The sequence below is a fragment of the Ovis aries genome, chromosome 14, assembly GCF_016772045.2.
Source record: "Ovis aries strain OAR_USU_Benz2616 breed Rambouillet chromosome 14, ARS-UI_Ramb_v3.0, whole genome shotgun sequence".
Lineage (NCBI taxonomy): Eukaryota > Metazoa > Chordata > Mammalia > Artiodactyla > Bovidae > Ovis > Ovis aries.
Window position 1 is genome coordinate 48,707,115 of NC_056067.1, and position 12,037 is coordinate 48,719,151.

At 43.8% G+C, this 12,037-nt stretch overlaps 1 protein-coding gene across 1 annotated transcript; it reads left to right on the forward strand.

Annotated features, from left to right (window-relative positions):
• Positions 1-3,578: 3,578 nt before the first annotated feature.
• Positions 3,579-5,369, forward strand: LGALS15 (lectin, galactoside-binding, soluble, 15). The gene is given in 4 exon segments (NM_001009238.1): positions 3,579-3,631; positions 4,006-4,085; positions 4,486-4,693; positions 5,243-5,369. Coding segments are annotated over 4 exon segments (414 nt in total). The 5' UTR covers positions 3,579-3,619; the 3' UTR covers positions 5,357-5,369.
• The last annotated feature ends 6,668 nt before the right edge of the window (positions 5,370-12,037 follow it).

Genomic DNA, 12,037 nt, shown 5'->3' on the forward strand with positions numbered 1-12,037 from the left:
TAGGGGTGCATTTATCTTTATGAGTTACTGTTTTGTCTTCTTTGTGCTATACCCTAAAGGGGGATAGCTGGATCATATGTTAGTTCTGTCCTCAACTTGTTCCATAGAGGCTATACCAATTTACATTCTCAGCAACAGTGTGTGAGGGTTCCCTTTTCTATAATCCTTGCCAACACTTGTCATTTTTTACCTTTTTGTGAATAGCCATTCTGACAGGCATGAGTTGATATCTAATTGTGGTTCTGATTTGCATTTCCCTAATAATTATTCGTGGTGTTAAACAATCTTTTCATGTGTCCATTGGCCATCTGCATGTCTTCTTCCAGACAATGAGAAACTGTCTATTCAGCTTCTGTCTGCTTTCTAACCAGGTGGTTTGTTTTCTTGCTGTTGACTTGTATGAGTTCTTTATATACCCTGGATATTAGCCTTTATCAGATGTATCATGTGCAGATATCCTCCCCCGTTTGGTAGGTTATTTTTTCATATCCTTGATGGTATTGTTTACCGTGAAGGAGATGTTTAGTTTGATGTTTATTTTTGCTTTTGTTTTCTTCCGATCAGGTGACATAGCTAGAAAGATACCACTAAGACTGATGTCAATGAGCATGCTTCCTGTGTTTTCCCCTCGAGTCTTATGGTTTCAGGTCTTAGATTCAAGCCTTTCATCAATTTTGAGTTGATTTTTGTATATGATGTGAGAGAATAATTTCTTTGTTTGTGTGTCCGACTTTCATAGCAGTTATTGAAGAGACTGTCCTTTCTCCATGGTGTGTTCTTTGTTCCTTTGTCATAAATCAATTATCCATTTATGTGTGGATTTTTTCTGGGCTCTCAATTCTGTCCCATTTGTTATGTTTCACCCTTTTTTTGGTTCAGTTCTGTGTAGTTCCAAATTGGGAAAGGTGTATGTCAAGGCTGTATGTTGTCATCCTGCTTATCTAACTTATATGCAGAGTACATCATGACCTCTTTACTGAACTCCACAGTTCTACCAACTCCTCTCCCACAAACCTCACCCAAGTCCCGTTCACTGCTCTCCAGGATTACTTAATGGCCTTGCGAATGGTCTTATTTTGTCCAGGTCCACGTACAGTCTATTTTCCACATAGCAGCAGAGGAGATCCTTTTAAAACACAAATGAGAACAGATTCTTCCTCTGCCTCAAGCTCCCAAGTTACTTACAGCAGGACTCCTGCAATAGCCTCTGATCCGCTTTTCCATCTCCTGACTTCAACCCTCCTTCTGTCTCTTGACTCCAGTCACACAGTCACCCTTTTGTTCCTCGAAACTTCACGTTGTCCTTTCACATTGTGGTCTGCATGCTGATCTCTCTAACTAGAAGTTCTTCCCCAGAATACATATGGCTCTTCTCCTGACCTCTACGCCTTTGCTCAGTTCTCATTTCCTCAACAAGGGCTGCCTTAACTAGCCTATTTAGATTAAGCACTTTGTGGACTGCCGTGTTCTATTACCCACATCTTTTTGAAGACAGTTCTTCCCTTCTAACACATTATATATTTTACGTGTGTATTATAATTTGAAAGGTACTGCATATATTTTCCAGCTGGAGTATAAGCTACATAGAGCAAGATTTTTATCTGTTTTTTCCCATTTATGCAGATAGTACAAAGCCTGCTGCCGATTCATCTCTCAATAAGCAATTGTCAAATGAATAGATAGATGGTTGGATCCCTTTGATTGCTTTACTAACAACCCTCTGATTTGGGATTATGGTCATCATATTCTATGTGTAAGAAGACTGGGTGTAGCAGAGGTTACACTTTTAATAAGGCCTCACAGTGGCAGAGCTTAGACTCTCATCCGGGTGGTGTGTCTCTCCAAGTCTAGGGCCAATAGGGAAATTGCCAGCAAAGATTCTGGAACAGGTTTGATGTCAAAGAAAAAGTCAGTTGCATAAGGCATGGGATGGGTGCCAGTTTTATGAAGAAGGGTAGCCAGGGAGCTCTCTGTTATAGCTGTATCATTGTCATTTATCAGTAGACACAAGGAATTGCACTTAGATTAAGCATATCAGCGTCTCCAGTACGTGAACCATGAACCTGCTGATGTTCAGGCTGGTTTTAGAAAAGGCAGAGGAACCAGAGATCAAATTACTAACATCCGCTGGATCATGGAAAAAAGAGAGTTCCAGAAAAACATCTATTTCTCCTTTATTGACTATGCCAAAGCCTTTGACTGTGTGGATCACAAGAAACTGTGGAAAATTCTGAAAGAGATGGGAATACCAGACCACCTGACCTGCTTCTTGAGAAACCCGTATGCAGGTCAGGAAGCAACAGTTAGAACTGGACATGGAACAACAGACTGGTTCCAAATAGGAAAAGGAGTACATCAAGGCTGTATATTGTCACCCTGCTTATTTACCTTCTATGCAGAGTACATCATGAGACATGTTGGGCTAGAAGAAGCACAGGCTGGAATCAAGATTGCCGGGAGAAATATCAATAACCTCAGATATGCAGATGACACCACCCTTATGGCAGAAAGTAAAGAGGAGCTAAAAAGCCTCTTGATGAAAGTGAAAGAGGAGAGTGAAAAAGTTGGCTTAAAGCTCAACATTCAGAAAACGAAGATCATGGCATCTGGTCCCATCACTTCATGGCAAACAGATGGGGAAGCAGAGGAAACAGTGTCAGACTGTATTTTGGAGGGGCTCCAAAATCACTGTGGATGGTGACTGCAGCCATGAAATTAAAAGATGCTTTACTCCTTGGAAGGAAAGTTATGAGTAACCTAGATAGCATATACAAAAGCAGAGACATTACTTTGCCAACAAAGGTCCACCTAGTCAAGGCTATGGTTTTTCCAGTGGTCATGTACGGATGTGAGAGTTGGACTGTGAAGAAAGCTCAGCACTGAAGAATTGATGCTTTTGAACTGTGGTGTTGGAGAGGACTCTTGAGAGTCCCTTGGACTGCAAGGAGATCCAACCAGTCCATTCTAAAGGAGATCAATCCTCGGTGTTCATTGGAAGGACTGATGCTAAAGCTGAAACTCTAATACTTTGGCCACCTCATGTGAAGAGGTGACTTATTAGAAAAGGCCCTGATGCTGGGAGGGATTGGGGGCAGGAGGAGAAGGGGACGACAGAGGATGAGATGGCTGGATGGCATCACCGACTCGATGGACATGAGTTTGAGTGAACTCCTGGAGTTGGTGAGGGACAGGGAGGCCTGGAGTGCTGCGATTCATGGATTCCCAAAGAGTCGGACACAACTGAGTGACTGAATTGAACTGAACTGAGTACAGTTTGAACCCACTTCTTGGGTTCTTGGAGAGGCCCACCACCTGGATGAGAGAGTAAGCTCTGCCACTGTTAAGCCTTCTTCAAAGTGTAACCTCTGCTAGACCCAGTCTTCTTACACATAGAATATCTGATGACCATAATCCCAAAACAGAGGGTTATTAGTAAAGCAATCAAAGGTGGACTGAACACACTTTTGATGTCATGAATTTCAGAAGAATAGAGGGCAGGGCCCTGTAGCCTGAGTGAAAGGGTCAGGAGTGACTCAGCTCCTAATTGCATTTATAGGGCGCCTTCTCTAGACAGACACACACACAGTTTCAACAGGGAAGAAAGGCCCAGCTGGAGACGATGGACTCCTTGGTATGAAGGATGGGAGGAAGGAATCTGATTACCTCTGCCGCTGGTGCCGGGTCACCTTGAGACCAATCATTGCATGAATGCTGGTAGAGAATGGGAAAGAGTGTGCGTGTGTGAGTGGGAATCACTGGATTTGCATTATTGTATGTCCTTTTGCACACTGTTTCTCTGGGTTTGGAAGTGTTTGTATATAACATATGTATCTGTGCCTCTGAGTGCATGTCTGGACTCGGATTAATGTCTCCTTGGTGGAGGTATACTAATGTCTCTTAGCTGCAGGAGGAGATCACATTTTGTGTCCTGATTCCTGATTGGGCAACGATGTGGGGGAGAGGACACTGGCTCTTCATTCACTGACACATCTGTCTCTTCCATAGCCGAACCCCTACCTGCAGTCTGTTTCCCTGACTGTGTGTTACATGGTGAAGATCAAGGCAAACCTTCTGTCTCCTTTTGGGTGAGTAGAGGCCAGTTTATGTCTGATGGAGGGTGAAGCAGAAGGGGAGAGTGTTAGCATGTCTTGGGGACACTCATTAGAAAGAGCTTGATCTTCTTGAATCATTGGAATAAGCTGAGGTGTCTCATGCAAAAGTGTGAGATTACACTCCAGGCAGGATTTCCTTCCTCTGTGTGTCTGTGTGTATGTGTGTGTGTTGCGCGGGGGAATGGGGGGAGGCAGGGGAGGAAAAGAGAGAGAGATAGCAAAGTGTGAAAGGTATAAATATTTTGAGAAAGAGGGCAAGGCGAAGGGGAAGGAAGGAGGTGGGGAGAGAGAAAAAAGGGCTGTGGTTGTTCCTGAGGAAGTTGTTGTCTGCAGTAAATGCCTGCCTGCAGGAGCTGTCCTCTTGTCTTTGCAGGAAGAACCCAGAGCTTCAGGTGGATTTCGGCACTGGTACTGGGCAAGGCGGCAACATTCCATTCCGTTTCTCGTACTGTGACCGCATGGTGGTGATGAACACTTTCACGGACGGGAGTTGGCAGAAGGAAGAGAAAGTGCTTACTGACGCTTTTGTGCCAGGCCAGCCATTTGAGCTGCAGTTCTTGGTGCTGGAGAAGGAATACCAGGTGTGTGAGCCCTCCAGGTGTGGGGTGCTGTGGCTGTGTCGGACCTGCCGTGGAGAAACACGTGGAGAGTCCAACTCTGATGTGATTGCAACAGACCAATTTTGTTTTGTTTTGTACTTTTAACACATGTGCTTTTTAAAATTGAAGTGTCATTGATTTCCCTTACTGTGTGAATCTCAGGTGCACAGCAGAGTGACTGAGCACCTTGTCCCCGTATAGCATAGGCCTCTATACTCAGGATTTTGTGTGCTGTACAATTAGAGATTCTGTGGTGAACTCCACACAGCTCTCCCTGTATCGGACAGTCAGCAGTGTGGAGGGAGACATGCAGGCCCCCTGCCCTCAGGGCAAAGCAGGGGTGGCAGCTCTGGAGGCAAGGAAGTGGACATGGAGGATGATTCCTACAGCAGTGTCTTGGCAGGATGTCCAGGAGAATTTCTGCTTTGCTTTTACAGAGTAAAGAAATTTTAGAGAAGGCAATGAAAATAGGAAAGGGAAAGGGGAGGCCTAATTGTTCTGAGCTCACAAGAAATATATCTCCTTCCTTAGGTGTTTGTGAAAAACAAGCCCATCTGCCAGTTTGCGCACCGCCTTCCCCTGCAGTCTGTGAAAATGCTGGATGTGAGGGGAGATATCGTGCTGACTTCAGTGGATACGTTATAAGGGGCGGAAGATCTTCCAGTGAAGATATCCATCCGGTTACACTCTACTATAATGTGCAGGATCATGGCCACTCCCAGAAGATGCCAGGATGTCCCCCTGCCCTCACACTTATGCCAGTGATAATAAAAGATTCCTGATACGAACTAGGACTTGGCTCTTGCTTGTAGGGAAGACATCAAGGGCAGATTTGGCACAAAGAGAAAAGTCGTCCCAGGTGTGGAATGCAGAGTGTGGTTTGGGAAGGGCCCAGTTGGCCAAAATGTCAAGGGCTCTCCCTGAAGCAGAGACAGAGTGAGTGTCTCAGGATGTCGTGAAGAAGGTGGTCCGGTTTGGGGTTGTTTAAGGAATGGATACGACTTTATATGTGAGCCTCTTTTGACTTGTTTTTTCATTCCTCAAATATTTATTGGTCCCTGAGTTTGTCAGGGTTCTCCCGAGAGACTGGTGTGTGTGTGTGTGTGTGTGTGTGTGTGTGTGTGTGTGTACACATGTACACACAGAGGAATTTGGTTATGGAGACTGACGAGTCCCAAGATCTTCAATGATGTAGTTCTAGTCTGAGTCTGGAAGCCCGAGACCCAGGGAGAGCCAGCATTTCAGTTCCATTCTGAAGGCAGGAAGAATCCTCCCTTCTCTGGGCCGGTGAGATTTTTGTGCTGTTTAGGTCTTCAGATGATGGGGGAGCCCATCCACACGAGGGAGGGCAGTCTGCTTTACTCAGTCTGGGGATTCAGATGTGAATCTCATCCCAGGAACACTGTCACAGACACACTGAAAATCACGTATAACCCAACACCTGACCACACAACAGCCCAGTCAAGATGACACAGAAGATTAACCATTACAGCTCCTTTCTGTAACTTACCTTTATACGTGCCAGACAGTCCGTGTGAACCCTACGTGATGCTGAGAGGGCTAGAGAATGGTGCTGTTGGCAAAAGGAACTCAATACTGATAAGTCAAGGACAAAGTCAGCCTGGTGGGGTGTCTCGAACTCAGGAGCTGAATGTCAGGTGTTCGGGCAGATACGACAGAAACCACGGTGCGTGGCTTTCCTGGTTTCTGACCCCCTGGCTTAGGAACATCTGGCAGCTTTCAGGAGTTATGAAGTGTGATGTAGGAGGCTGCACCCAGATCCTTCCGGACCCCTCCAGCCTGGAGGTCTGCTAGAGACATAGGACCTAAGGAATCCCTCACTTTCTGAGTGCCTACCATTTCCTAGACACTCCATATATAAAAGGAGGCTGCTTGCTTTTGACCTCTTCAGGCCCTCTGAGCCTTCTTCCCTATTTCTATACCTTGACAATGAACAGCCTGTAGAGGAAAGGAAGAAACCAATTCTTGTAGAGTGGCATAAAAAAAGAATACAGTGCTTAAGACAAAATCTGACCAAGGAGGTGCCAGGCTTCCACATCGAAAATGACAAAACACCACTGATAGAGATTACAGACGAGCAACCTCAATAAATGAAGAGACATTCCATGTTTATGGATGAAAGACAATGTTGTTAATACCGTTAATTCTAAATATGTCATCCAGTGTGGTTTGAGAAATTCAGTGTCAGTGTCAGAATGCCAGTGGCCTCTGTGTACAGAATGGAAAACAGATCCTAAAATTCACATGGAACAGAAAGGGACACCAAACAGCCAAGAGAGTCTGAACAAAGAACAGCTTTGGAGGATTCCCACATCTCGGTTTCAAAACTTAATACAAAGCTTTGCTACAAGCTTTAAGGAAGAAAGTACAGCCTACAGGAACAGATGGACAATAGAAGCAGAGTGATGGAAATTCTGAGAGCAGTAAAAAAAAACCGCTACAGAGTAAAAAATTTACATAAGTGAAGAATGCATTTGATGAGCCCATTATCTAGATTAGTTATAGCTGGGAAAGAATCTCAGAGGTTGAGGATATGTCAATAGAAACTTCCAAAACTGAAAAAAAGAAAAAAGACTGGAAAGATCAGTTCAGTTCAGTGCTCAGTTGTGTCCGACTCTTTGCGACCCAATGAATCGCAGCATGCCAGGCCTCCCTGTCCATCACCAACTCCCAGAGTTCACTCAGACTCATGTCCATCGAGTCAGTGATGCCATCTAGCCATCTCATCCTCGGTCGTCCACTTCTCCTCCTGCCCCAATCCCTCCCAGCATCAGAGTCTTTTCCAATGAGTCAACTCTTCACATGAGGTGGCCAAAGTACTGGAGTTTCAGCTTTAGCATCATTCTTTCCAAAGAAATCCCAGGGCTGATCTCCTTCAGAATGGACTGGTTGGATCTCCTTGCAGTCCAAGGGACCTCAAGAGTCTTCTCCAACACCACAGTTCAAAAGCATCAGTTCTTCGGGGCTCAGCCTTCTTCACAGTCCAACTCTCACATCCATACATGACCACAGGAAAAACCATAGCCTTGACTAGATGGAAGGACCTTAGTCGGCAAAGTAATGTCTCTGCTTTTGAATATACTATCTAGGTTGGTCATAACTTTTCTTCCAAGGAGTAAGCGTCTTTTAATTTCATGGCTGCAGTCACCATCTGCAGTGATTTTGGAGCCCAATAAAATAAAGTCTGACACGGTTTCCACTGTTTCCCCATCTACTTCCCATGAAGTGATGGGACCGGATGCCATGATCTTCGTTTTCTGAATGTTGAGCTTTAAGCCAACTTTTTCACTCTCCTCTTTCACTTTCATCAAGAGGTTTTTTAGCTCCTCTTCACTTTCTGCCATAAGGGTGGTGTCATCTGCATCTCTGAGGTTATTGATATTTCTCCCAGCAATCTTGATTCCAGCTTGTGTTTCTTCCAGTCCAGCGTTTCTCATGAATATAAGCAGTGTTTCTCTGCATAGAAGTTAAATAAGCAGGGTGACAATATACAGCCTTGATGTCCTCCTTTTCCAATTTGGAACCAGTCTGTTGTTCCATGTCCAGTTCTAACTGCTGCTTCCTGAGTGTGTGTGGGGATGGCCAGTTCACACGTGATGTTCAAGTGTGTAACCAGCTTCAGGGACACACAGTGCAGACGCAGGGCTGCTGGCAGGTTTCGGGGTCTGGGAGAAGGCTTAGGGCTTTGGTTCTTTATCAAAGGACATAGAACGTCCAGAAGATGCAGGCCCAGGCCAGTGACTGCTGCTCAGCTTGAATCTCGGGCCAAGGACCAGGGCATCCTGCTTCCCTGGGCAGGGTGAGTTGAGGAAGCAGGTCCCCAGGAAGAAGGATGACAGCACCCCCAGGAAGGCCGGCCTTCCACGAGGGAGGAGCTGGCAGAGGAGGTGTTTGTGTGTGTCCAATGTGGGTTCCCACACAAAGCTGTAATTGGTTGTTTGTTCTAAGGATGTTTATGTATATCAAGCCCCTGCCTGGCTTTGTGCAAAATGCATGGGAGAAATTAAAGAGAGAAAATGACCAAGTCAGCACTTGAAATTTTTAATGAAAGACAGAGTTAGAGAACCATAGAAAACTGACCTTAAAGAATCTCTTTTTTTCTTGTATCCAAACAATTGCAAGGTTTTTTTTTTTTTCCAATTTTTGTGGTCAGAAACCTAGGTCTTTATGTTTGGAAATGAGTTGTCAGCATTTTAGACTGAGGAAGACAGAATTTATTGTTAGAACAAGCACAGTTATACACATGGATGCAGTGACCAGACTCTGGTTTTGATGTTCCACTTACTCATTGCAGAATAAGAAATCTCCTGAGAATACACTGGTTTAAAGCAATGATTTATTATCTCTCCCAGTTTTGCAGGTTTATTGCACTCATATGGGTATCATGTGGCTTTAGTCAGATTATGGTGGGAAATCCAGTTTAATTTAAATCTACTTTTAATTGGGTTATTGATATGGTTAAATATTGAGTCTAACATATTGCTACTTGTTTTCTATTTGTCTCAGCTATTGTTCCCACCTTCACTTTTTCTCTGCCATTTAAAAAAAAATTCACTTTATTTTGCTTTACAATACTGTATTGGTTTTGCCATACATCAACATGAATCTGCCACGGGTGTACATGTGTTCCTAATCCTGAACCCCCTCCCACCTCCCTCCCCATACCATCTCTCTTGGTCATCCAAGTGCACCTTCCCCAAGCATCCTGTATCCTGCATCAAACCTAGACTGGTGATTAATTTCTTATATGATATTATACATGTTTCAATGCCTTTCTCCAAAATCATCCCACTCTCTCCCTCTCCCACAGAGTCCAAAAGAATGTTCTATACATCTTTGTCTCTTTTGCTGTCTCGCATACAGGGTTATTGTTACCATCTTTCTAAATTCCATATATATGTGTTAGTATACTGTATTGGTGTTTTTCTTTCTGGCTTACTTCACTCGGTATAATCGGCTTCAGTTTCATCTACCTCATTAGAACTGATTCAAATGTATTCTTTTTACTAGCTGAGTAATACTCCATTGCCAACATCCGCTGGATCATGGAGAAAGCAAGAGAGTTCCAGAACAACATCTATTTCTGCTTTATTGACTATGCCAAAGCCTTTGACTGTGTGGATCACAAGAAACTGTGGAAAATTCTGAAAGAGATGGGAATACAGACCACCTGACCTGCCTCTTGAGAAATCTGTATGCAGGTCAGGAAGCAACAGTTAGAACTGGACAAGGAACAACAGACTGGTTCCAAATTGGAAAAGGAGGACCTCAAGGCTGTATATTGTCACCCTGCTTATTTAACTTATATGCAGAGTACATCATGAGAAACACTGGACTGGAAGAAACACAAGCTGAAATCAAGATTGCTGGGAGAAATATCAATAACCTCAGATATGCAGATGACACCACTCTTATGGCAGAAAGTGAAGAGGAGCTAAAAAACCTCTTGATGAAAGTGAAAGAGGAGAGTGAAAAAGTTGGCTTAAAGCTCAACATTCAGAAAACGAAGATCATGGCATCCGGTCCCATCACTTCATGGGAAGTAGATGGGGAAACAGTGGAAACCGTGTCAGACTTTATTTTATTGGGCTCCAAAATCACTGCAGATGGTGACTGCAGCCATGAAATTAAAAGACGCTTACTCCTTGGAAGAAAAGTTATGACCAACCTAGATAGTATATTCAAAAGCAGAGACATTACTTTGCCGACTAAGGTCCATCTAGTCAAGGCTATGGTTTTTTCCAGTAGTCATGTATGGATGTGAGAGTTGGACTGTGAAGAAGGCTGAGCCCCAAGGAATTGATGCTTTTGACCTGTGGTGTTGGAGAAGACTCTTGAGAGTCCCTTGGACTTCAAGGAGATCCAACCAGTCCATTCTGAAGGAGATCAGCCCTGGGATTTCTTTGGAAAGAATGATGCTAAAGCTGAAACTCCAGTACTTTGGCCACCTCATGTGAAGAGTTGACTCATTGGAAAAGACTCTGATGCTGGGAGGGATTGGGGGCAGGAGGAGAAGTGGACGACCGAGGATGAGATGGCTGGATGGCATCACTGACTCGATGGACGTGAGTCTGAGTGAACTCCGGGAGTTGGTGATGGACAGGGAGGCCTGGCATGCTGTGATTCATGGGGTCGTAAAGAGTCAGACACGACTGAGTGACTGAACTGAACTGAATACTCCATTGTGTTACGTACCACAGCTTTCTTATCCATTCGTCTGCTGATGGACTTCTAGGTTGCTTCCATGTCCTGGCTATTATAAACAGTGCTGCGATGAACATTGGGGTACACGTGTCTCTTTGAATTCTGATTTCCTCATTGTGTATGCCCAGCAGTGGGATTGCTGGGTCATAAGGCAGTTCTATTTCCAGTTTTTAAGGAATCTCCACACTGTTCTCCATAGTGGCTATACTAGTTTGCATTCCCACCAACAGTGTAAGAGGGTTCCCTTTTCTCCACACCCTCTCCAGCATTTATTGCTTGTAGACTTTTGGATCACAGCCATTCTGACTGGTGTGAAATGGTACCTCATTGTGGTTTTGATTTGCATTTCTCTGATAATGAGTGATGTAGAGCATCTTTTCATGTGTTTGTTAGCCATCTGTATGTCTTCTTTGGAGAAATGTCTATTTAGTCTTTGGCCCATTTTTGGATTGGGTCATTTATTTTTCTGGAATTGAGCTGCAGGAGTTGCTTGTATATTTTTGAGATTAGTTGTTTGTCAGTTGCTTCATTTGCTATTATTTTCTTCCATTCCAAAGGCTGTCTTTTCACCTTGCTTATAGTTTCCTTTATTGTGCAGAAGCTTTTAATTAGACCCCATTTGTTAATTTTTGCTTTTATTTCCAGTATTCTGGGAGGTGGGTCATAGAGGATCCTGCTGTGATTTATGTTAAAGAGAGTTTTGCCTATGTTATCCTCTAGGAGTTTTATAGTTTCTGATCTTATGTTTAGATCTTTAATCCATTATGAGTTTATTTTTGTGTATGGTGTTAGAAAGTGTTCTAGTTTCATTCTTTTACAAGTGGTTGACCAGTGTTCCCAGCACCACTTTTTAGAGATTGTCTTTAATCCATTGTATATTCTTGCCTCCTTTGTCAAAGATAAGGTGTCCATAGGTGTGTGGATTTAACTCTGGGCTTTTAATTTTGTTCCATTGATCTATATTTCTGTCTTTGTGCCAGTACCATACTGTCTTGTTGACTGTGGCTTTGTAGTAGAGCCTGAAGTCAGGCAGGCTGATTCCTCCAGTTCCATTCTTCTTTCTCAAGATTGCTTTGCCTATCTGAGTTTTTTTGTATTTCC